This window comes from Sorghum bicolor, chromosome 1 (genome assembly GCF_000003195.3).
Source record: "Sorghum bicolor cultivar BTx623 chromosome 1, Sorghum_bicolor_NCBIv3, whole genome shotgun sequence".
NCBI lineage: Eukaryota > Viridiplantae > Streptophyta > Magnoliopsida > Poales > Poaceae > Sorghum > Sorghum bicolor.
This window is the reverse complement of record NC_012870.2, coordinates 6,640,634-6,665,875: the sequence shown is the minus strand read 5'-3', so window position 1 is coordinate 6,665,875 and position 25,242 is coordinate 6,640,634. Positions and strand designations below refer to the sequence as shown.

Here is a 25,242-nt window from a genome sequence, read left to right as displayed (position 1 = left end):
ATGGGCCAGCTCTAACAACCTCCCTCCTCCATGTGTTGTAGTATATCCCTCTGTCCTAACGGGAGCGAGAAACGAGTCCAGCTTTGTAGATGGGGAAACTGATGCATGGGTGGGACCTGCGTGTCAGTGAGTGGGAAGGATTCCGGTGGACAGGTTAGCTTGGTTGTTTAAACGTCTGCATGGCTGAATGTATCAGGAGATGATAGCCTGTGCATGTATATGGCCATCAGGCCATGGCCTTTATGCAGGGCCGTCTCAATGATTTTTAGGGCCCTTGTGCAAACAATATAGTAAAAGCCCAACAATCTAATGTTTTATTATAACGATTGAGGTATATAGCACTATTAATAATAGTTAACTTGCAATGTATATTTAGTTCCTTTTAACTTGCAACATATATTTAGTTTAGCGCTTTTTAAAATAACTATTATGGTTACCTCAACTATTCGCTTCAATCACTTGATACCTAATTGCTTGTATGGATTGGATTCCAATTGCAAGGTGGAAAAGCAAAATAATTTTGTATATCAAACAATCACTTATCGTCTAGTACAGCCTTCACGCTTCAATCTTCACCGATCACCATCTGGCATCCGTAGAGGCACAGACCACAGGGAGTCAGGTACGGAGCCATGGAGGGACCATAGCGCCGCCTGCCTGTTGCCGCTAGCTGGCCAAATATGATCAGAGATAGAGACGGACGGAATTAGGAACGTTGGAACGGCCACAGCAAGACGCCATCACACAAAGTCGAAGAGACAACTCATTGCCGCAGACTGCATATGTGTCAAATACACATACTATAAAGACCTATACTCATGGGCCCCCAAGTGTCATGGGCCCTCGGCCGGCGCACTGCCTGCACCCCCTCTAAGACGGGCCTGCCTTTATGTAGGGAGGCAATTAGTTTATCTATAATTATAATTATATAATAGTTTCTCAAGGAAAGATTAGATCATGATTGAAGGGCTCGTGTCCAACAGAATTGAAATTAATAGAATTCTCTTAGCAATTCCCAGCACCAGATGACCTATTTGTTTGGATGAAAAGTCATTACTGAAAGTACTGTTTGTTAATTTATTATGAGAGAAAAATAATGCTAAATGACTTACAGATTCGATAGATAAGCTTAAGTGAATAGGCTGAGATTTATTTTAATTTCCTGCGTCAAAGGTTTGGGAGGGAGACAACACTTCACGTCTTGTTCGTTTTGCTGATAAGTTATGGCAAAAGTACTGTTGGCTAATTTGTTGGTAGAGAAAAACACTGTTCAATGACTGATAGATTCGGCTGATAAGCTTCAATGGCTAAAACAGTGAGCGAATTAACATCGGTGATTTTTCATGTACCAACGGTAAGAGAGAAACATGCCGAATAGCTTTGGTTTGTCACCGGTACTACTTGCTGTATATAAAATAATTCAATGTAATGAACGCTCAATGATTTGGGACAAGAGAATGTGTTCCATGAGTTCTCTGTGGACGTTCTGTTTGCCAATACATTCTTCTTTTCTCTGAACGAAGGGCACCTTTGCCTGATCAACCACAGAGCCACCCTCGTGATGAGCTTGGAACATATTGAGCCACCCTTTACGCAAGCACGTGTGTGAAGACTGAACCTGACTGAATGCACACGTCGGTATTTTTGGTAATTTGTTGATATGAGATGCTGAGAAAAAAGAAGCCAAAAGGTAGGAAACAGTGGCGTATGTTCTTTTTATGGATTTATAAGCAGAGGAAAACTTGAAAGGTTTAGTAACTCGTACAGTCGTACTACTGAAATAAAGGAGTCAGCAATTCTTCAGTGTGGGGAAACGCTAACAGAATAACACTAACGCCATTGTTTGTGTGACACAAGTAACACCGACAGGGGAAAAAAACTGGCAACAGTATGCGTTCCAATGATCCTAGGATAATTTTGGTAACACGGCTGCCATTGTCTCGAACCATCATGATGTGCATTCGCATAGCTTGATGCTATTCGCGAATCGCGAGGCTACCTCAGGACTTCGATCGTACTAATCTGTGAGTCATGAGAGAAGCACGTTTCGCACTCAAGAATAGTACGTACACGTAAGCTTCCTATTGGAAATAGTTGTTTCCCCCAAGATTAGCACTAGTAGTGTTCCCCTCCAAGATTAGCAATAGTTGTTGCCTCTCTCATCTTTCAGAGGAGCTAACCCGAATTTCACGTCACGCCAAAGGAAAAGAGTACGTGACAAAGACCACACACGGCCACATGGGTAAAGTCAATTCGCCAGAAACAAGCGCGCGGGCTTCCCAACTGAGCCCAATGACGACCACGCGTTTCGGCCCAATCAGGGGTATCAGTGGTGCATTGTTCCAACCAAACAAATTCACATAATTTGAACTGGGCATCGCTTATTCAACTCATCGCAATTCATAATCATAAAAAAAAAATCATAAGCAGCCCTTTGTCCTAAATACGAACGGTCTTCGTTAGCAAAAGTGGAGCTCCAAGCGACGTAATCAACCCGTGACATTTATTCCTTGTAAATGGCAATCAGCCGTAATCAAACCGAACGACGGTTCTTTCGTTACAGCCTTATTACTAGGCTTGCATTGGCAACGATGGGTAATTTTCAGGAGCTGGCATGACACAGTTATCACCATTGAAGTACACCCGGCGTGGGAAGGCCCATCCCTTTTCGAATGTGAAAGTCCGGGAGTCTTTACGGAGAAGGAGCTCTGACTGCACCATCCCAAGCTTACCGTCTTGCATCAGCACATCATTGTAGGACTTCACACCCCAGAACATTGCCGTGTCATCTGAAATGGGACAGAAAACAACACCAGAGATTCAGAGAGAGGGTGACTCCAATTTTCCCATTCTTCCATTGAAACAAAGAGACAGCAAGTTTACTCACTTATGTCACCCCCATATGGAGTGAGTGGTTTGTAGTTGAGGCCGAACAACTGAGTGATGTTATCGAAGTTTGGATGCTGAACAACCAGGTTCCACTCGCTGTAGTTCATTCGGAAGTTGAGGTTTGTGATGGTGATCTTCACTCTCCAGTAGTCCTTGCTGTTCTGCTTCACGTGCCAGTTGATTTTTACGGGGCACATGTGGGAAGTGCACTCCACAAGAGGCTCGCCACTCCATTTGCCAGGGCCATCAATAGCAGATCGTAGGCGAGGCGAACCCTTACTGTCAAATGCACCGAGTTTATTACAATGTATATATGCAGGGGAAAGAATATATAGACGTGAAGAATGTCTCTACTCACTTCACACAGTTTGATCCACTTGGGTTCTGGCAGCCACAGGAGCATGTTGGGCAGTTCACAGTAGTGTTGTTATAAAACGATGAAAGAGATACACAGCAGGACGGAGTCTTCTGAGCAAGAAATTGGGAATACGTGCAGGTCACATTCCATGTCACTGCAGAAATCAAACGACATTTTATTAAACCTAGCAGTAGCTTATCCTCGACAACAATAAATAAATTCTAGCTAGGTGAACAAATCTCTCTTGCTTTTTAACTATACTGACAAGTAATGTAACCTTATATTTTGAAAACCTGATTAAGAAATAGAGGCGTGCTGAAATACAATGATTTTAGCTCGTAACTTATTTTCTGCAAACCTTATCTAAGAGAACTAATAGCAATCAAAATGTAAGGTTCGTCAGAAATGGGCAACTTACTTAGAGCTTTGGTTGCCCTGCGGCCATCTGCAGAGAAAAATATAGTAGGCTTGCCAACAATAGCACGCCCACAGGTGTAACCGGGGCCAGGAGTCCTAAGGGTGAAGTTCTTCGGCACCTTGACAGTCTTAGTGGTAGACCCAGAAAGACCTACACTGAGCTGAAATGAGGAAGCAGCATTTGCTGGATCCTGACTAATTGTACTTATAACTCCTGCCTTGCAGCAATTGGCAATTTGCATGTCATATGGTGTGCTTGGAAGTAAATCAACGATCACGGGATCTTTCTTGCAGCTGTGAGGAATGTTGCCCTTGAACTTTGAGCAGTCACCCTGTTCGGTGGCCTGAGCCCCAACCATTGACCATATAACCTCCTTCTTTGCCCATGTCCACCCAAGCTGCCATCCGGGTGGCCCAATGTGCCGAAATTGTTGGTAATTGTACATTGTGACAACAGCCTACAGGAAACATTTTACTGGAAATGAGGCGCCTGATATATGATTATTGTTATATATATGTAACGTGTATGCTCCTAATCCTGAAACTAATATTGCTGCATGATTTGCTCTGTACAAATAGGACTGGCCTATTCAATTGGAAAGAGATACAGCTCTTGATGTGGGAGTGCTACTTACGACATATCCATCAGGAGTCCATTGCATAACATCCCATTTTATAGTGATGTTGCCGTTTGGATCTAGAGAATCATAAGCCTCTGCAAAGCAAATAAACAAAAAAGGGGGCACCCATCAAAGAAGGATCGCAGATTTTGAAGCATAATGAAATGGCACAATGAGTTTGTTTTTAAGCACCAAGTTGCCCCACCAAAATTTGTTGACGGACAATTCTAAGGTATGAACAAATTCTTGATAAAGAGATTGCTATCTGGATTGTAATGACAAATTTTGATTTGACATTAAATTGATGATAAGCGGTAAATAGTTATCCCAATGACATGTTGACCCCACATGCTATTTGCTGGTACTCCATGTGTTTCAAGTTGTACATCGTTTTAGCTTTGTCTTAATTAAACTTATCTAATTTTGACTAAGTTTAATTAAAAATTCGCAAATGTCTATAACATCAAATAAAAAAAAGTTCATTAGATACACCATGAAAATATATTTTGATTGTAAGTTAATATTTTTCTACAAACCTATTCAAAAATAGAGAAATTTGGCATAGAAAAGAAAAACTAAAAACAACTTACATTTTAGAATAGATGGGGTAACAGTGTAGCATAAAGTAAGTTAACTTGGATATTGAATATTAGATCTAGTCACAATGAGCATACTTAAAAAAAGTTTGGTGATTAGATGTCTTGTTTAAAGAAATATCATCAGCTAAATCACGTTGAACAAACCAATAAAGAAAATGCAACCGACACCAGATTGCCACATCAACAGAGGATGGGATTGAATCTTGACAAAGTCTTGGCTAGCGCTTTTATTTGCCGCCAAAGTTTTGCCGCACTGTGTATGAGTTGGCAAAACTACTTTAGCGTGACAATCCAAACACTGTCCAAAATTAAGTGGCTGGTATTAAAAAAACAGAGAGGGTAAGGGTCTTGACGGCATCAAACCATGCGGCGATCGAGTTCCAGTTTTCGAAGAAAACTACTCCCGGATGCATTTGGATTAAATTGCAGTTAACTAAGACTGTAACTAATTTGCGCTCTTGAACGGATTTCTCATCAAGCAGCTCGACATGATTCAGCAGCTGAGAGTGGTAGACTGGTAGTGGCACACTGGCACTGCTCCCTGTTGCCGTAAGCTACGCTACGCGACTGAGGCCTTGTTTAGTTCGTAAAAACTTGTGAAAAACGGTACTGTAGCACTTTCGTTTTTATTTGACAAATATTGTCCAATTATAGAGTAACTAGGCTCAAAAGATTCATCTCGCGGTTTACAGATAAACTGTGCAAATAGTTTTTATTTTCATGTATATTTAATGCTCCATGCATTCATCGCAAGATTCGATGTGACGGGGGATGAACTAGAGCCACCACCGCCCGTACCAAAAGCTAGCAAACGGGGCTGCATTGGCCGGCCGGCACGCAACGGAAAAGTACCGGAGCACGAGCAGAACAAGAGCGAATGAGAGGAGGGGGGAGACTAGACTGGACAGGAAGAACACGAGCCGAACCTGCGGCGTCCGGTGCGGAGATCAGCAGCGCCACGGCGAGCAGCACGGCGGCGGAGCAAGTGACGGCCAGTCTGCCGCCCGTCGCCATTCTCCCCTCCGCCTGAGGCCTCAGCGGCGCGCAGCCTAGCTAGCTATAGCTCCCAGCCCAGGCTCCCAGCTACGTACAGGTACAGCTATATATGCTTGTCTATCCAGCAGGGTATAGAGCTAGCTGGCGAGTGTGTGTGGACTGTGAACTGTGGACTGTGGGGAGGATGGGTGGCTATGTTAGGTTGATCTCAGGCCCAGCCCAACGGCTGGGGCCTCTTACCCCCTGGATCGCGCCCTGATCGGGGGCGCCCAACCGATCCATGGTTGGTGGGCCCCCGACGCGCTGCGCTATATAAACAGGAGTGGGGGCCGCAGGCACGTTTGACGAAGTTCGCCGTGCACACAACCCCACTCGACAAAACCCTAGGCCTTCCGATCGGCAGTGCGCAGTGGCGTCGGGAAGCACCACCGCGCCGCCTCCGTTCTACTCCTACCCCGTCGTCGGCCAGTGCAGGTGGAGGCCTGAAGGACGACGGGATCTACTCCGTCATCGCGTGAACGCCCTCGCCATGGACCCTACTGGATCTGCACCCGCCGCCAACGACGGTCGAAACCCTACACTCTATGTCTACTTGTTTCTATTTCCTATGTAATAGATCTAGCTTGCATATGTAATCACTGTCTTTATTATTTTGTACCCCGAATCTCCGTTTGTACTACTAGTAGTAGATCCTGTTAGATCTATCAATGGTATCGGCCGATCTAGTAGTAGATCGGGGCTCGGGGACTACCCAGCGAGCACAGCAAGTAAGAGGGGATTCGTTTCCAAATCCTAAACCTAACTCAGTCAAAACCAAGACCTCCCTAACCCTAACGCCCAGATCCAAACGCGAAAGAATGAGAATAGGCAAGGGAACCAACGAACCCTAACCCTACAAGCAAGAGCAAGAATGGGGAACCCGTCCACCTACCCGTGACGCGGTCACCCACCGGCCGCGAGAGGCACCGCACACGAAGCCGCTCGACGGCGGCGCGCTCCGCAATGAGCGAGCGCGCGCGCCGGCGAGAGGGCTCGTGGCGGCGCCGTTAGCCACCTCCGGCCCGGCCTGGCCACTGCCGCCCCGAGTGCTGTGCGCTGGAGAAGCGCCGGCGTTGGCCCTGTGCCCGCGCGCAGAAGAGAAGCAAGGAAGAGCGCCGGCGGCGGCGGCTCCTTTCTGTCCCCGCGCTGAGAGAGAAAGACAGAGAGAAGAGAGAGAGGGTGCAGGGAAGAATGGGCTAGGGTTTCTGGGGAGGCCAGCGGCGGCCGGCGAGTTTTTATCCATGCGAAATCAACGCTGTGCCGTCAGATCGAGATCAACGGCCAGGATTCGCTGGACCGAGATTAAGCCCAGGCGGGTTTCGGCGTTGGGCCGAATCCGCACAACCAGCCCAGGTTGCGGCCCGCCAAGCGCCCGCGAGCACGCATGCCGTTGGGCTGGGCCGAAAACCGATGGCTGGGCCGTGTGCCACCCGCCAAGAAGAAAAAAAAAAAAAGGCCTGCTTAAGCAGGCCGGCCCAGGATGCGGTCCGCGCCAGCTAGACCCCCCTGGGTTGGACAGATAGTGGCCACAGGCCGAATGATGCGCCTAGGCCCAAACATGCACAGAAATATTTTGTTTATTATTATAATTATTTCAGAAGCATTTAAATATTCGTTTCGCTCAGTTTTAAATTCTATTTAATTTGCACCAAAGTGTATATTATCTAGAAAGCATAGTCAGCAAGTTATGCTTCTGAAAATAGCAAGAAAATTAATGTCTTCCGCTGCGCAAGTTATATTTTAATTCTCCTATTAAATTGAACCAACGGGATATTTAATTTGAGAAACGAGTTTTTAAAGCCCAGTATTTTTGTGATATTGTTATTTTTTGACCAACGTTAATAATAGCAATATTGCAAATTCCGAGTTCCAATTTTATGCATTTATTCTATTCTGCCCAACGGTGATTAGAATTTATGTAGAGAGTTAATTTTTGTATATCTTGATTTTGACCAACGTTAAATTAAGATATGCAATTATTTTTCCTAGATTTAATGTTGATGTTCTCACCATTTTTTCATGTTTAATTTCAGACCAAGCGCTGAATGCGATGCACTTCATTAGTGCAATTCCAAAGCTGACGGGACAGAACTATGTTCTGTGGCGCGAGGAACTTGATGCTGCTCTAGCACTTGCTGAGATAGATTTGGCTCTTCAGGAGCCAAAGCCCACTGAGCCAGAGGAGCCCGAAAGGGCTCAGAATGAGACCGATGAAGCTTTTGCTAATCGGAAGCGAGACTTTGCTCCCATCAGAGCAAAGTATGATCTTGAGAAGTACAAGTGGGAAAAGTCAAACCGCAAGTGCAAGATTGTCATCAAGAAAACCATCACAGAGGGCCTAAGAGGTGCCATCCCAGAATGTGAGACAGCAAAAGAATACCTTGAGAAAGTGAAGAATCAGTTTACTGGTTCAACCAAAGCCCATGCTTCCACCCTGATCCAGAAACTCACTAACATGAGGTTCACAGGGGGGAGTGTGAGAGAGCACATTCTGAGCATGAGCACCATGGCAGCCAAGTTAGAGAAGCTAAAGATGCCCCTCGCTGATGGTTTCCTCATTCACCTAGCTCTAAACTCACTTCCTAAAGAGTATGAGACATTTGTTGTTAACTACAACACACAGCCAGAGGAGTGGGATTTAGAGAAGGTGATTGCTATGTGTGTGCAAGAGGAAGAAAGGCTCAAGAATGCAAATGGTGGTTCTGTGAACTTTGTGAAAGGAAAGAACAAGAAGCCATTCTACAACAAGAAAGCTCCAGATGCCTCCACCTCCCAGAACAAGGGAGGAAACTCTTCACAGCCTAAAGCACAGCCAAAGCAAGACAACCAGCACAGGCAGGAGGACCCGGATCGCTGTAGATGGTGTAATGAGACAGGGCATTGGAAGCATGACTGCCCTAAGTTCATGAAACATTGCCTAGTGAAAGGTGAGGACATTATAACTTTCGTTGATGAATCCTTATATCTAAGTTATGCTAGATCCACATGGTGGATTGACTCAGGTGCAACTGTTCATGTTGCAAACTCTTTGCAGGGATTCAGTGGAGGGAGAACCCTTCAAAGAGGAGAAAGACAGATTAAGGTGGCCACTGGTGTTGAAGCTGAAGTTCAAGCTATAGGAAATTTATCTCTAGATTTAGCTAGTGGCTTCACCCTTGAGTTGCATGATGTTCTTTATGTTCCCTCTTTAGCTAGAAATTTAATTTCAGTTTCATGTTTGTCAGACTATGGTTTTGATTGCCATTTCAGCAAGAATGATTGTAAGCTACAGTTAAATAATAAATGTGTGGGTCTTGCCTTCCGACAAGACAAACTTTATTTATTATCTTTGTCTGAGAATGTGAATGCTGAATGTAATAATGCTGAGAATGCAATACCCGCAGATGCTAGCAAGAAAAGAAAGAGAATTGATTCCTCATCGAAATTATGGCACTGTCGTTTAGGCCATATTTCGAGGGGGAGAATAGAACGCTTAGTCAAAGAATCAATCCTCCCACCATTAGAACTCTCAGAGTTAGAGCAATGCGTTGATTGCATTAAAGGCAAGTTAGTAAAGAACATAAAGAAAGGCGCTAAGCGAAGCATGGGAGTACTAGAATTGATCCACACAGACATCTGTGGACCTTTTCCAGTGACATCTGTGGATGGTTTTGATTCCTTCATCACATTCACAGATGACTACTCTCGTTTTGGATACATCTATCCAATCAAAGAACGCTCAGAAGCTTTAGACAAATTTAAGATATTCAAGGCTGAGGTTGAAAACCAACTAGACAGAAAAATCAAAGTAGTAAGATCTGACCGTGGGGGGGAGTACTACGGTCGACATACCCCTTATGGACAAGTTCCTGGACCTTTTGCAAGGTTCTTACAGGAAAATGGCATAGTAGCCCAGTATTCAATGCCAGGGGACCCACAGCAGAATGGAGTAGCAGAAAGGCGTAACCGTACTCTAATGGATATGGTGCGCAACATGATGAGCTACTCCACTCTGCCACTGAGTTTGTGGATGGAGGCCTTAAAAACCGCCATTCATATTCTCAACAGAGTTCCAAGCAAGTCAGTACTTAAAACCCCGTATGAGTTGTGGACCAGCAGGAAACCCTCAGTAAACCATCTGCGTGTCTGGGGGAGCCCCGCTGAAGCAAAAGTGTTTAACCCAAACATAGGAAAGCTAGACCCCAAAACAGTAAGTTGTCATTTTATTGGCTATCCAGAAAAGTCGAAAGGTTATCGTTTCTACTGCCCTGGTAGACATACCAAGTTTGTGGAAACGAGACACGCTAGTTTTCTAGAAGATCAGATGATCAGGGGGAGCAAGGCAGCGCGAGAAATTAACCTTGAAGAGAAGCGGGTGTTCGTGCCCATTCCCATGGTGCAAGAACCCTACTTTACGCTGCCTGTTGTTGTTGGATCTACTCCAGTAGTGACAACACCTGCTGCTTTTTCGCCTATGGCTAATTTGGAACCTGTCTCTCAGGAGCCGAATGAACCCATAGTCGAAGAACAACAGCCCCAACAAGAGCAACCTCAAGAAGAAATGCCAGTAGCAGAAACTTCTGGCAGACCTCAAAGAGCAAGAAAGTCTCCTATTCCAGATGACTATATAGTCTATGAATGCGAAGAAGTTCAGATGGAGGATGAACCCACTTCATTTGAAGAAGCCATGAGGAGCACCGAAGCATCTAAGTGGCAAGAAGCCATGGAAGATGAATTAAAGTCTATGAGTACCAATAAAGTTTGGGACCTAGAAGAAATTCCTGAAGGAGCCAAAACAGTAGGCTGCAAATGGGTCTACAAGGTGAAACGTGACTCCAAAGGGAACATAGAAAGGTACAAAGCAAGACTGGTAGCCAAGGGTTTTACTCAGCGAGAAGGGATAGATTATAATGAAACATTCTCTCCCGTCTCGAGCAAGGACTCTTTTAGAATCATAATGGCCCTAGTGGCACATTTTGATCTAGAATTGCATCAAATGGATGTGAAGACAGCTTTCCTCAATGGGGATCTAGAAGAAAGAGTATACATGGCACAACCGAAAGGTTTTGTTGTGACAGGCAAAGAAAGAATGGGCTGTCGCCTGAAGAAATCCATTTATGGATTAAAGCAAGCATCCAGGCAGTGGTATTTGAAGTTTGATAAGACAATCAGAAAGTTTGGGTTTAAAGAGAACGTTGAGGACAATTGCGTATATGCAAAGTTTAAGAATGGGAAATACATTTTCCTAGTACTGTATGTAGATGACATTCTACTAGCCAGTAGTGATGTCACCCTACTGCAGGAAACCAAGAGATTTTTGTCCTCAAATTTCGATATGAAAGATTTAGGTGAAGCTTCTTTTGTCTTGGGCATAAAGATTCACCGAGATAGAAGTCGAGGGGTATTGGGTTTGTCCCAAGAGGCATATATAGAGAAAATATTGAAGAAATTCAATATGCATAAGTGTAGACCTTCACCTGCTCCTATTGTAAAAGGTGACAAGTATGGGGAACATCAATGTCCCAAGAGCAAGTTCGAGCGCGATCGCATGCAAGCCGTTCCATACGCTTCAGCTGTCGGAAGCTTACAGTATGCTCAAGTGTGCACACGCCCAGACCTGGCTTTTGTGACCGGGCTACTTGGTAGATATCAAAGTAATCCAGGTATGGAACACTGGAATCTAGTGAAGAAAGTCTTAAGGTACTTGCAAGGCACGAAAGGGCTCATGTTAACCTATAGAAGATCTGATGACCTACAAATAGTAGGGTATTCAGATTCTGATTACGCGGGAGATGATAGAAAGTCTACCTCGGGGTATATATTCACTCTCGCGCAAGGAGCCATATCATGGAAGAGCTCAAAACAAACAATAGTCACTGCATCGTCCACAATGTATGCTGAGTTTATTGCTTGTTATGAGGCATCAGGACAGGTGAATTGGCTTAAGAAATTTATACCCAGTTTAAAGGTGGTCGACAGCATCGATAAACCACTAAAGTTGTATTGTGACAACGAGCCAGCAGTGTTGTATGCTCACAACAATAAGTCAAGCAATGCCGCCAAGCACATTGACATAAAATATTATGTTGTCAAGGATAAAATCCGGGATCACGTCATAAGTCTTGAACATATAAGCACAGAAAAGATGCTAGCGGATCCGCTTACGAAAGGCTTACCGCCCAATGTGTTCAGAGAACATGTAGCCGGCATGGGTTTAAGGGAAAGCCTGTGATTCCTGGATAGTAAGGGGCCCAAGGCGAGAATTCATCTCTAAATAGAAAAGTGTTTGTGGCTGTCTAATCTAGCAGTGATAACTGTCAAGATGAAGCATGCTCAATACACTGATTTGTGATGGGGTGAGTTGACAAAGCGAGATAGCACAGTTGAGATCAAGGGGGAGAATGTTAGGTTGATCTCAGGCCCAGCCCAACGGCTGGGGCCTCTTACCCCCTGGATCGCGCCCTGATCGGGGGCGCCCAACCGATCCATGGTTGGTGGGCCCCCGACGCGCTGCGCTATATAAACAGGAGTGGGGGCCGCAGGCACGTTTGACGAAGTTCGCCGTGCACACAACCCCACTCGACAAAACCCTAGGCCTTCCGATCGGCAGTGCGCAGTGGCGTCGGGAAGCACCACCGCGCCGCCTCCGTTCTACTCCTACCCCGTCGTCGGCCAGTGCAGGTGGAGGCCTGAAGGACGACGGGATCTACTCCGTCATCGCGTGAACGCCCTCGCCATGGACCCTACTGGATCTGCACCCGCCGCCAACGACGGTCGAAACCCTACACTCTATGTCTACTTGTTTCTATTTCCTATGTAATAGATCTAGCTTGCATATGTAATCACTGTCTTTATTATTTTGTACCCCGAATCTCCGTTTGTACTACTAGTAGTAGATCCTGTTAGATCTATCAGGCTACGTATACGTTTATAGCACAGCAGTCTGTAGACGTCGATCGGTCAATTGCGACGGGCGCCTATAGTTGACCTCACCGAAGCACCCGCATAGTAATTGCCTGTCACGCGGCATTAATTTGACTAAGAGTTCTCGCACATCAACCGGCAGACGAGCCGGGAGCACGCATACCTCGTGTACTGTCAATCATCAGGAAGAGCATGCATAACGATCAATCATTCACGGACAAGCTTCAGCCTTTGCCGAGTTGGTTTATTGGTTTAAATAAAAATGACAGAGGCTGGGTGATGACAGATGTCAGATGGTCTGTGAGACGCGGTGAGAGATCGCAGAGGATAATCCCACACATGCGAGCAGATACTCGAGGGAATAAAGAAGCGGGGCTCTAGTCAGCACTTAGCAGAGATGTCGATGCGCCCGCGCAATTTGAAGCTCGAAACGGCCACGACGACGACGGAGACCGACGCCCGATCTGTCGACAACGCGAACGCGACTAGATCTGGGACGTGCCCCAGCAACAGCGACCCATGCATGGCGCGCGCGGCCAGACGAGCCGGTCATGCTGTACACCACATGGATCATGGCCTCATGGGTGGCCTCGATCTGGTGTCTTGGCCTCTTGGGGAGCGTTAGTAGCAACTTGGCACGAGCACGTTGTGTCGCGGCGCGACAAGAACGCGCAGCAGAGAAGGCGTACACTATGGGATGCGTCATCGACGTCGACGCCCCGGAGTTCACTGACGGCAACGGTTTTTTACATGTTGGCCGCGAGAGAGAAAACACCTGAAACCTGCTAGACTTGATTACTTTGAGAGGTTAGATCTAATAAATGCCCCCAATGTGATACTCCACCGGTCCGAGTAATATGGTGCTTTACAGGACACTTATTAGGCCAGTCTCAGTAGGGGTTTCACCAGGATGTCATGCACATTTATTAGGGCGCTATGTCAGCAAAACTGCACTTTTTGCATGAAACGAAGAGGAGAGAGAAGGAAGTAGTTTCACCATGGTGAAACTCCGCTGGCGTTGTTTCCCACGCGGTGAAACAGGATGAAATCCCCACTGAGGACTAAATCGTTTCACCATCTTGCATGTGATCAAATCATTTTGCAGTAATTAAATGCTTTGCCCAGCCTAGGAAACATCAAGGTGAAACTCATGCATTGTGGATGTTGTTTCATTGTTCGTTTCATTGATGCTCTGTCAGCATATTTGTTTTGGAAACAGTGTATTGAAACGGGCCATTGAGACTGGCCTTATTAATTTCGATCAAACGTTAAAACCTACTCCTCTATATAGATATCAGTAACTATTATATTATTTAGTTTAGAAACATATATAAGCATGTTGCACTAAAAAACTCGTGTGTTCTTTTTTTTTGAAAGAAAATGAAGGGCTTAAATAACTTTTAGACGGCTAGCTATGTTCATTATATATTTGGAACGATTAATACATGTACTACTAGATGTAGGGCTCAGTTGTTGATGTCGAGAAAGCTAGTCGCAATGATGAAGTTAGTGTGGTCGATATATTTACACATATCTAAATTAAGGTGCAAAATAAATTACGCTACGTTGCAAATGGAGCTTCAATCACAAATCACGCATCTTATAGCTCTAGAGTAGATGTCAGAGGATACGATGACACTACTACAATAAAGGACTCCACATACGGGCAAAAATAACTTTTTGGAAGCAAGCAGTATAATCCACCTATGAACAATTGTCTCTCTTAATAACAGCCTTTAGAGGTACTGATATGACATTATTGTAACCAGTGTCATCGTTGAAGGTCACATCATGTCATTTTGTGGTTGAGCTAGTGGCCAAACATCAAGCAAGCCTATTGCGCGGCTATGAGAATACCATATTAGGATCCTCTTATTCGACTCATTAGGAAGATCTAAATCTGTCAAGAGCGGATGACAAAAGGGGGTATGGTGTGGGTGTCGCACGTGAATCCTAACCATGGCATGATGGGTTCTGTCCATGCATGGCTAGCCATCTCGATGGGATAGAGAGCGCCCAATGTTGTGGGAGCATCAATGGGTGTCCCACTTAGATATGGGTGCTCTAGTCTTGTCCGTCCAAATATGCAAGGATGACAACATCTAGGCTCTCTAAGCAAGCGGCAGAACAGAGGCGATTGAGGGGAGAGGGGGATCTTGGGTGACAATGTTGAGGTTTGCATTCATGAGGTGGGCGGTGGTGGCTCATGGGGTAGGAGGGGTTAGAGAGAGACTATATGTAGTAGAAATCATGTTATACTATATGCCTCATGGAAAATTATTAGAATTGCTTAAGCACTTGTATAAAGCGGTTCAAGTTTACAATACTAGAACTAAACCTATTATATTTCTAGGATTTTATGTTTATCTTTAGTCTCGTTCGGATGGGTGAAATCCAACCAGGAACCCTCTCACCTGATCAAAACTAGTACTATAAATTACTGGAGTATTTATGATAAGAATGGATCGAGGGGTTGGTTCCCTACCAAACGAATAGGCCTTAAGTATTCTTCTTCTAACAAGGAGAATATACAAAACCAAAGTGTAAACTCTTTTGGATTAGAGGAAGCAGTAGTTTTTTAGCACGAACAAATGCGTCTGCTTTGGTTGACAACGCAAGGAAAATAATAAATCATGGATATATTGATGCGAGCTTGTGTAAGAATGTAACCGTTCATATCATCACATTGAAGTACGAATGTAAGATCTGCATATCTATCTATAAATAGATTTTTGCTTTAACTTATCAGTAAGGCTTATCAGCTATTTTTTCTCACAACAAATTAGTGAACACTACCAGCATAAGTTAAATTTTAACAAAAATGATAACCTGCAATGTTATTTATGAGTTCGCAGATAAATCTGCTTGCATTGCTACGCTGAACTGCGCAAGGAAGGAAAGAGTTCAACGACCACGTGGTCAAATGGGCCATTTGCCGTAAAGCAAAGCAAACGGGCTTGGCAACCGAGCCCAACTGTTAGAGCGCGTACTACTCTCTCATTCTGCCTTTGGGCCCAAGAAAGAGGCGTCCCCATCCCTGACGGCTGACGCCGTCGACGCGGCGACGCCCTCCAACAAAACGGAAGAGGCGAGGAGCACATGCCCTGTCCGCCATTCTCGCTGAGTTGTTGTGGACAAAAACAGCACGAAAGTGGGGAGGGAAAACGGGGGGAAGCCAACCACAGCAGCCCGCCCGCCCGCCATTCTTGCCGAATCGAGTCCACGCCACGCCTCCTGCGCCCCCTTCGGTTCTCACCTCGGGAGTCGCGGATTGGTGGAGGGGAGGATTTGAGCGGCGCGGCCATGGATACAACCTCTAGGGCCGCCAAGATCCCGTCGCTCCACCAGACGGAGATCAACTGGGACAAGTAAGCAACCCACCGGTCTTGTAATCCTTAGGTTCCCATTTCGTGCCGATTTCCGCCTTTCTCGCGGTCCTAGTCTTCTAGAAATTTAGCTCCGATCGTTGAACTGTGTCCCCCGCCCTATTCCGGATTGGCTTTACCGCCTTAGGATTAGGAACTGTTGTTTGAGGATTTGACATGGCTGTTCATGCTCCTGGACGAAGCGCAATTTGGGGATTCGTAGCTTATTCCGTTGTTTCCGATTCTTTTACTGTTCTCAAATCGTGGCGCTGAAATGTTGCAGCCTCGACAAGACCAAGCTCTACGTGGTGGGCGCAGGCATGTTCAGCGGCGTCACCGTGGCGCTGTATCCTGTCTCGGTGGTCAAGACCCGGATGCAGGTTGCCTCTGGGGACGCCATGAGGAGGAACGCGCTGGCTACCTTCAAGAACATCCTCAAGATGGACGGCGTGCCAGGGCTGTACCGGGGGTTTGCTACCGTTATCATTGGGGCTGTACCAACTAGGATCATCTTCCTCACAGCGCTTGAGACAACCAAAGCAGCCTCGCTTAAGCTTGTTGAGCCCTTCAAGCTGTCAGAGCCGGTGCGGGCTGCCTTTGCCAATGGCCTTGCTGGTCTGTCAGCGTCTACATGTTCGCAGGCTATTTTTGTTCCAATTGATGTGGTATGCCTCTCATGTGCCTTCTATGTGATGTTGTATAGAGAAAAAATATCTTACAATATGTTGATGTTAAATGCTAATTACAATACTAGACTACTGTTTTCATTCTGTTGTGCATTGGAATGTTTCAGATTAGCCAGAAATTGATGGTTCAAGGATATTCTGGTAATGCCAGATACAAAGGTGGATTAGATGTTGCTCGAAAGGTCATAAAGGCTGATGGCATTAGGGGGCTGTACAGAGGATTTGGACTGTCTGTTATGACCTATGCTCCATCCAGTGCTGTGTGGTGGGCAAGTTATGGTTCCAGCCAGCGCATAATTTGGAGGTTAGCTTATCTGATTGGTTCATCGTTATGTTCCTCTCAGCCCTGTGTACTATGTAATATTTACGAGAAAAAGACCAGTAATACATTTCTACTTAATAGTTATTTGAATTGGTACTTTCCATCTGTCCAAAACCTTTTCAAACTTCCCCTCTTGATGCTCAAACTGCAGCTATAATTGCAATTTTGTTTTCTGATGCTTGTTCTTCCATGTCAATATGTACATATCTTTTTTAGAAAACAAGAATGCATCTCAATGCATGTGCTGTATTGTTTTGATTAGATTTATCATAGCGATCAATCACATTTTCTTTACAGATAAAAATAGTCGGAAGGATAAGTTGGATAACTGACCAAAGTGGAAATATGATCTTACATATTTTTATCTCTGGCAGCTTAGAGAACTTAATTACCAACCTGAAACAATGTGATGAAGTAACTACACAAAACCACATATAGTTTCATGCACTCTGCAAAACTAAATTGAAACTCTTAGTGTGCTCTTAATGCTGTTAAGAGGGTGTATGCAAGTTTACTGGAATCAGTACCTTTTGTTAGTTTATTTCTTTGTGGTTGATGGTTGAAAGATTATATTTCTTGTCTTGATAACTTAGCCAAAATAGTTAACTATTGTGCTTTTTACATATTGGAACAGTGCTCTTGGCCATTTGCATGACAAAGAAGAGGCTCCTAGCCAATTGAAACTAGTTGGTGTTCAAGCATCAGGGGGGGTTTTTGCCGGTGCCGTGACCTCTTTTGTTACGACTCCCATAGATACAATAAAGACCAGGCTGCAGGTACTGTGTGACATTCTGTTTGCTGATTACTCTTGTAATTTGATTTGTGTGGGTATATTTTGTGAGGCTTACCCTTGTGACTTAATGATTCTTGTCTTTACATTTATGCTGCTCATTTGCAATAATTTGATTCCTTATCAATGCAATGCCACTAAGTTTAGGGGAATGGATATTTTGTTTTGGAAGTATATTTGATGTCAGACTTGAAGACCTAAATGTTCTTTTATACTGATATTTCCTCCAATGGCGGGCTATTGAGGTGCTGGACTGGAATGCTGTCTATATTAAACAATATATACTTCTATGTTTACAGCTGTTTGTTTTCTGCTGACATACCATGACCAATTTGTCATGGTTTCAGTTATGAGGTCAGAAAAAAAGAAACTTCCATTGGGAAAACTTGATATCTATTACTTCATTATTTATAGTGAGTAACAAAAGTTAGCACTTTCAAACTGACTAAAGTATGCCAGGGACGTATCATGCATTTTACAACATGCTCCACATATCTCCAAATATCACATATTACGCTTGTAGTGGTAAACTGATAATACATCTACCAACACTGAAAGTTCTCACAAGTCAGAACCCTATATTTGACAGTTGTGGTCTCCCTCCTTCCCTCTGCATTTGTTGCTACAGATGATTACACTGAGTTTTGTTTCTTGTCATTTAGGTTATGGATAATGAAAATAAGCCAAAAGCCAGGGAAGTTGTCAAAAGATTGATTGCTGAAGATGGATGGAAAGGTTTGTACAGAGGGTTGGGTCCAAGATTTTTCAGCTCATCAGCTTGGGGAACCTCAATGATAGTATGCTACGAGTACCTGAGTATGTTTCGTCTTCCCTTGTCAAATGTACACATGCATATGTAGTGTTATATATCACTGCATCCCATGCAGGTTAATTTTAAGTACCCAGATACTTCTTCTCATTTAGAATTTAGTTAAAATGACATCATTCAGGTCAGTTGGCATCTCCAGTACACTGCTTTTGTAAGTTGTATCATAAATCCCATTTGCAATGAAATTTTTGACTCAAGTTGCAGCCTGTAACTTTTCTATATTTTTCGAATAAAGCTATCACCGTACATGAAACCTGCTTCTGTTAATGCCAAGGAGCGCACATTATTTCCTGTAGACCGGCTTGGATGTTGAACAATTGGCACATGCAAGTAGCAAAGAGCAGCCTTGTGCTTGCAACAATCTGGTCCACCTGTGGATATGTTCGCTGTGAAAGAAACCAATTAGTCCTTGTATGAAACATGGTATTAGCGCTTCATGAATAAAACCACTGATTCTGATTTCTTATTTTCAATGAATGGATGGGCATTACCAAAGTTATCATGATTAAAGATCTATTTCATATAAGTTTATTTTTATACATTAGAGTTTATTTAGAGAACAAGGTATATTTAGTTTTGGTAATTTTGTGAACTGCACTCAGACGACTTTGGTATTCTTACTGTAATTTTGTTTTGTTTTCCTACAGAGCGCTTGTGTGCTAAAGTTGAAGAGGTCTGATTTCTGAGCTGCCTTAAACTCAGAACGCAATTCCTACAATTCTGGAAGTTTTGTATTAGCAGAAGTGTAATAATGCTGTACACCAACGGAAGCTTCAGTTCTTGCTGACATAGGTGAAAGTATTAAACATGGATGTTTGATGGTGTTAAAGACGTCATTTGATGCTAGACAATAGTCCTTACAAACTTTGGTTCTCTGAGCAGAGTATTCTCAAAAAAATGCAGGGGCCTATATTTTTTTTTGCCTCTTATGCTGAATATGGATTAGGCTGATCATTTTAGATGAATATAAACGAGATCAGATGTACACATTTATCATTCTTTTATACGTGAAGGCTTGTTTTAGCGAGGCTGGATGATTGAGACCAGTTGTAATGACATGGTACAATGTTTCCAGGAGATGCTGTTTTGACTCTTCTTTTCATGCGGTTTCAATTATCTTTTTGCCCTTGTTGGAATGCAAAAATGTCGAACACGTTGCTGCCCACTGAGAAGCAAATCATAGTATGTATGATGCTTAAGCAAACTGGGAAACGCTTTCTGAGAGACGATAACCCATTCGTTTGACCCTTTATTATGTTCATTGCTATCTTGCTGGTATGATGCCGTTTGGGTGTCCTGGACATTATGCATTTATGCGTTTAGTTTGGTGGTCAAACTACAGTCAAATGTCGTGATACCTATTCCAGATTCTGGGCGTGATACCATTTTCAGCTCTGCAGCGTTCATGGTGATCAAAATCGCTGATTTTGGGAAATGGGTTGCGATGGAGGCACAAACGTATTTTCTTCTTCAAATCAAAATAAGATCACTTCTCCTAAACTTTAGGATAAATGTTGTAGCGCTTTATAAGTTTCACATGAGGAATATAAATTTTGTAATTTCTTCCAAGACATCCATTTTAAGTGGTTCTTTTATTGGGATTTCCCACTATAAATATTGTCATTCCCTGAGACGTTGCCCGGGGTCCACTCCAAGAAAGGACAGGAGCTTGCTAGTCTTCTTCAGCTTCAGTCCAGTCACAACTGAATCCGCCGCGCAAGGCATCCAAGGATTTGTTCGTCCTTCGGAGGGTGGGGAATCGAAGCGACGAAAACGAAGCAATGAACGAGGCGGTGCAGGAGGCGAAGCTGCTGCGGCAGGTGAACGCGCTCATCGTGGCGCACCTCCGTAGCCAGAACCTCGGGCAGGCCGCAGCCGCCGTCGCCGCCGCCACCATGACCCCCATCTCCGCCGCCGAATCCGTCCCCGCAAATCAACTCCTACGTCTCGTGGCCAAGGTCCCCCCACTTTCCCCTTCCTCCGGCAGTCTGGCCTAGGATTTGTTCTGCACGGGCCTAAACCCTCACTGTTGGTTCGCAGGGCCTCGCGGCGGAGGGCGGAGGAGGAGCCGCTTCCGCATTCGACTCCGCCGGGTTCGGTGGGGCGGTGCAGCCGCTCGGCTCCAGTGCCGTGGATTTCAGGTAAACCCCAACCTTGCGCCCCCGCGGTGTTGCCTAGTGGCAGTGTTTTTTCTGGTGCTGAACATTGGTGAGGAGTGTTGACGCCGGTGCTGTGTAGTATGCAGGATGTCAAGGGCTCATCCAAGAGCTTCCCCAAGCACGAGGCGAAGCATGTCTCTGACCATAAGGTGCTTATGATTCCAATTTTCCCTTGCAAATGCACCACTTGAAAGTTGAAACAATTTTTGTGTCAGACTCCTGTTTATCTGAATATTTACTACTGCTATTGCACATTTTGCACTTATCACAGTACCATGATTATGTAGACAACTTGGGATTGACCAACAATAGATTTTACTGATGTTTATTGGCTTACCATTGCATTTTTCTGTAGAACGCTGCCCGGTGTGCGAAATTTAGTCCTGATGGGAAGTATTTTGCAACTGGGAGTGCTGATACATCCATTAAGTTTTTTGAGGTGAACTTGAAATTTGAATTGCCACTCAGGTTGCTAGGTGGGGCTTGTGCTGTTTTCTACTTAGTTGCAACTTGTAACTCACTATTGCTCTGTCCTGCAGGTTGCTAAAATTAAGCAGACTATGGTAGGGGACTCCAAAGATGGTCCTGCCAGGCCTGTGATTCGCACATTTTATGATCACACACAGGTGAGCATGTATTGCTCATATATGACAGTTTATTTACTCTTCAAGGTCGTGAGACTCTTTTCAACACTTCCACAAGATTGCCTCCGAGTTAGGTCTCCTGCAGTATTTTTTTTCCTTTAATATGCGGAGAGCTGCATATCATTGCATTATAGAAAGACTGAAATACATGGGTAGATCAAATCCACCTGCCACCACAGACCACACTTATATACACACGCTCAACTCACGTTTAGCACACTGGATGCACACCTAGCAGCTGCAATTTGTAGTTAGATATTTGCTTACTGAGCTGTGTGGAGCATTGACATGATATTCAATTTTTTAATAAACAACATTTTTTTCCATTTTCACTAGTTTCTACTTCATTTCCCATTGCTCAAATTTCCACTGTGCTCGTAAACATGATTGATTTCTTGCAGGCCATCAATGATCTGGATTTTCATCCTGAGAGTCCAATACTGATATCAGCTGCAAAAGACAATACAATAAAGTATGCTTATCCTTGATGTCTACACTCCGTGCTGTTAAATTGTCTATTTGAAGTGCTCATACTAGGATTAAGCATGATTTTTTAGGAATTTTTTGCGGTATTAATTGCTATCTGTGTTATTGTTTTGTACATGAAAAAATTTTGCTCAACAGATTTTTTGACTTCTCAAAGACCAATGCGAGGAAAGCGTTCAGAGTTATTCAGGTTGTAAATTCTAGCAATCCAATCTCTCTATATATCATGTAAAATGGTGTGTTCATTGCATTTAACCAGGCTCATTTGTTAATGCTTGGCAGGATACTCATAATGTTAGATCTGTATGTTTTCATCCTTGTGGGGATTACCTTTTAGCAGGTACTATGATCTTTTCACTAAATTTAAATTTGATTTCTAGTTCTGCTGTGATTAACTGATTCTTGATGTCTGATATCAGTTTGATATGCTCTGATTTTTATGCATTATAAGTTGTTAACATGTTTTCAGTTGTTATCTGTAAAGTAATTTAATCATTTCACCAAAACAATTTGATATTTGGGCTTAAGAATTTGGATTTCGTTCCTGGATCAACAGTTTCTGTCTCGTGGGCATTTGAAAAATACTGCAAGCATATCGTATGGAATTTTCTTCTTACATATAGTCAAATATTAACATTCAAATATGTATTTTTTTTAAAAAAACTCATTTTCATATATTTGGAAGCAAGTGACACTGATAAAATTATTTGCAGGGACTGATCACCCAGTTGCTCATTTATATGATATAAATACTTTTACATGCTACTTATCAGCAAATGCACAGGATTCTAGTTCTCCCATTAACCAGGTAGCTTTTCTCTTTCCTTCTGATTCACAAGCATTAGATTGCATTGGTTATATTCTCATCAAAGTTCTCCGCCAGCCATGCTTACTGATGTTGCTGCCAGGTACGCTACTCCTGTACTGGGAGCTTGTATGTGACTGCTTCTAAAGATGGTTCTCTGCGCATTTGGGATGGAGTATCTGCTGAATGTGTTCGACCTATTATTGGAGCACATGGATCTGCAGAAGCTACTAGCGCAATTTTCACCAGAGATGAGAGGTAAGCGAGCTACCAGCATGTCTAAGGTGCTCTTCCCTCAAGATAAAATCCAGTCATTGTTTGGTTTGAAGAACAGAGAGAAAGGCATATGCTGTATGATTCAAGACAGTAACTACTTCAAACCCTGTTTGGAATGTGGGAATCTTGTAGTGATTCTGAATGATTTATAACATGTCCTGGATAATTTCCTGTGTTTCAGACGTGTCGTAACTTTATAACACGAATAACTCTTTCTCCTTTACCCTACTATTTCACCACTAAACAACTAACTTGCCTATAAACACTTTTTAGACTTCTTCTGAAAGGCCTAGTGTTTATGTGGTTATATGCAGCGTGAATGCACTTGCATATAAGATTGATCTAAAAAATTGATGTAGTGAACTTTGACTACCCGAAGTATATGCTTAGATAGTTCATGGATTTCTTTCATAAAACTGCACACTGTATTCTGGTTATCTGTTATGAAGTTTACTACGTTCTTTCAGGTATGTCCTATCTTGTGGGAAAGATTCTTGTGTCAAGTTATGGGAAGTTGGCACTGGACGACTTGTGAAGCAATATGCAGGAGCCATTCGCAGACAATTTCGTTGTCAGGTTAGTTTCTCTGTGTTTCTATAAGATTATTATTTTTTCCTGATTTAAATTTACTCGTGTGCCATATATATTATTTTTACCCAAAATTTTAGGAAACAAAATATTGCAATTCTTTAATTTGAAAATAGGCTGGTTTGAGCTTGCAGCTTAGGATAACAACATACCTAACCTTGCTATGATAGACAATAAATATGATAATAACTGTTCTTACTATCCAGGCTGTCTTCAATGAAACCGAAGAATTTGTTCTATCAGTTGATGAACAAAACAATGAGGTAAATTCCAAATTGAGAACAGTATATATATTTGTATTTCAGCAAGCTTAACTATGATACGTCACTCTTCAGGTTGTCGTCTGGGATGCACTTACTGCAGAAAAGGTTGCAAGATTGCCCTCTGGCAGCACTGGTGCTCCCAGATGGCTCGACCACTCCCCAGTTGAACCAGTTTTTGTTATTTGTGGAAATGATAGATCGATCAGATTCTGGAAACAAACCGTATAGCTTGTAGATTCAACCATTCAAATCAAAAGTATGCTTTCAGTATTACGTTTCAGGAGGAATGTGCTCATGTAACTTTAGTTGTATATGGGAGAAATTTGCATAAGCATTTTTTTTATTGGAAACTGCATAAGCAATTGATTGATCTAATAGCAAACCCCAATGATATGTTTTTTTTTTGGCTCTGCATAGCTGATGACAGTTGTATGAACCCTTGACCTGATTCTTATTGGTCAGGCCCTTTTCGATGATTTGCTATTTTATCCCAATTGTGGATTGCGGAATATATTTCTTCTTCGAATGTAATGATGGTCTCGCCCTACCACATGTGTGATAGCCTATAAAAGTTCTACAACACATTATTGCATTTCACTTAGGGCATGTTTAGATTGAAGATGAAAATTTTTTAGGTCACATCGGATATGTCGGAAGGATGTCGGGAGGGGTTTTTAAAAACTAATAAAAAAAACAAATTACATAACTCGTCAGGAAACTGCAAGACGAATCTATTAAGTATAATTAATCTATTATTAGCACATGTGGGTTACTGTAGCACTTAAGGCTAATCATGGACTAACTAGGCTTAAAAAATTCATCTCGCGATTTTCAACCAAACTGTGTAATTATTTTTTATCTACATTTAATGTTTTATGTATGTGTCTAAAGATTCAATGTGATGGATGAAAATTTTTTAGGTGGGAACTAAACAGGGCCTTATATTTTTTAAAAAAGATGTGCAAGTGTCAGGCCTTGTTTAGTTTCGAAAACTTTTTGGTTTTTGAGACTGTAGCACTTTCGTTTTTATTTGACAAATATTGTCTAATCATAGAGTAACTAGGTTTAAAAGATTTATCTCGCGATTTATAGGTAAACTGTGCAATTAGTTTTTATTTTTGTATATATTTAATGCTTCATGCATGTGTCGTAATATTTGATGTGTTGAGAAATTTTGAAAAGTTTTTGGTTTTTGGGGTGAGTGGAGA

General features: G+C 43.2%; 4 protein-coding genes across 4 annotated transcripts; 3 read left to right on the top strand and 1 right to left on the bottom strand.

Moving 5' to 3' along the window:
- On the bottom strand, positions 2,487 to 5,975 carry LOC8086228 (COBRA-like protein 3). Its single transcript, XM_002463816.2, has 6 exons — positions 5,810 to 5,975; positions 4,300 to 4,379; positions 3,666 to 4,122; positions 3,248 to 3,401; positions 2,888 to 3,168; positions 2,487 to 2,789 (listed from the first exon to the last, which is right to left on the bottom strand). The coding sequence occupies exons 1-6, from the start codon at positions 5,895 to 5,897 to the stop codon at positions 2,572 to 2,574; spliced, it is 1,278 nt and encodes a 425-aa protein (XP_002463861.1). The 5' UTR covers positions 5,898 to 5,975; the 3' UTR covers positions 2,487 to 2,571.
- LOC110431772 lies at positions 7,955 to 9,243 on the top strand. Its single transcript, XM_021451325.1, has 2 exons — positions 7,955 to 8,845; positions 8,953 to 9,243. Exons 1-2 carry the CDS (start codon positions 7,969 to 7,971, stop codon positions 8,997 to 8,999), a joined length of 924 nt encoding a protein of 307 aa, XP_021307000.1. The 5' UTR covers positions 7,955 to 7,968; the 3' UTR covers positions 9,000 to 9,243.
- On the top strand, positions 15,920 to 19,929 carry LOC110430979 (solute carrier family 25 member 44). Its single transcript, XM_021449316.1, has 6 exons — positions 15,920 to 16,189; positions 16,470 to 16,851; positions 16,980 to 17,176; positions 17,829 to 17,970; positions 18,647 to 18,800; positions 19,461 to 19,929. The coding sequence occupies exons 1-6, from the start codon at positions 15,921 to 15,923 to the stop codon at positions 19,490 to 19,492; spliced, it is 1,176 nt and encodes a 391-aa protein (XP_021304991.1). The 5' UTR covers position 15,920; the 3' UTR covers positions 19,493 to 19,929.
- Positions 20,442 to 24,543, top strand: LOC110430976 (cleavage stimulation factor subunit 50). The gene is made up of 13 exons (XM_021449312.1): positions 20,442 to 20,771; positions 20,854 to 20,954; positions 21,052 to 21,121; positions 21,328 to 21,411; positions 21,512 to 21,598; positions 22,018 to 22,088; positions 22,241 to 22,292; positions 22,385 to 22,442; positions 22,816 to 22,910; positions 23,011 to 23,165; positions 23,651 to 23,759; positions 23,978 to 24,034; positions 24,107 to 24,543. The coding sequence occupies exons 1-13, from the start codon at positions 20,595 to 20,597 to the stop codon at positions 24,260 to 24,262; spliced, it is 1,272 nt and encodes a 423-aa protein (XP_021304987.1). The 5' UTR covers positions 20,442 to 20,594; the 3' UTR covers positions 24,263 to 24,543.

Bases quoted from the DNA above. Each gene is read 5' to 3' on its own strand.
- LOC8086228 (XM_002463816.2), bottom strand. From the start codon at position 5,897: ATGGCGACGGGCGGCAGACTGGCCGTCACTTGCTCCGCCGCCGTGCTG. The intron at 3,402-3,665 runs GTAAGTTGCCCA...TGATTTCTGCAG, and splicing joins CAGGGCAACCAAAGCTCTAA to TGACATGGAATGTGACCTGC. The intron at 3,169-3,247 runs GTGAGTAGAGAC...TGCATTTGACAG, and splicing joins AGTGGATCAAACTGTGTGAA to TAAGGGTTCGCCTCGCCTAC.
- LOC110431772 (XM_021451325.1), top strand. From the start codon at position 7,969: ATGCACTTCATTAGTGCAATTCCAAAGCTGACGGGACAGAACTATGTT. The intron at 8,846-8,952 runs GTGAGGACATTA...AACTCTTTGCAG, and splicing joins GAAACATTGCCTAGTGAAAG to GGATTCAGTGGAGGGAGAAC.
- LOC110430979 (XM_021449316.1), top strand. From the start codon at position 15,921: ATGCCCTGTCCGCCATTCTCGCTGAGTTGTTGTGGACAAAAACAGCAC. The intron at 16,190-16,469 runs GTAAGCAACCCA...GAAATGTTGCAG, and splicing joins ACGGAGATCAACTGGGACAA to CCTCGACAAGACCAAGCTCT. The intron at 18,801-19,460 runs GTATGTTTCGTC...GTTTTCCTACAG, and splicing joins AGTATGCTACGAGTACCTGA to AGCGCTTGTGTGCTAAAGTT.
- LOC110430976 (XM_021449312.1), top strand. From the start codon at position 20,595: ATGAACGAGGCGGTGCAGGAGGCGAAGCTGCTGCGGCAGGTGAACGCG. The intron at 20,772-20,853 runs GTCCCCCCACTT...GTTGGTTCGCAG, and splicing joins TCCTACGTCTCGTGGCCAAG to GGCCTCGCGGCGGAGGGCGG. The intron at 23,166-23,650 runs GTAAGCGAGCTA...ACGTTCTTTCAG, and splicing joins ATTTTCACCAGAGATGAGAG to GTATGTCCTATCTTGTGGGA.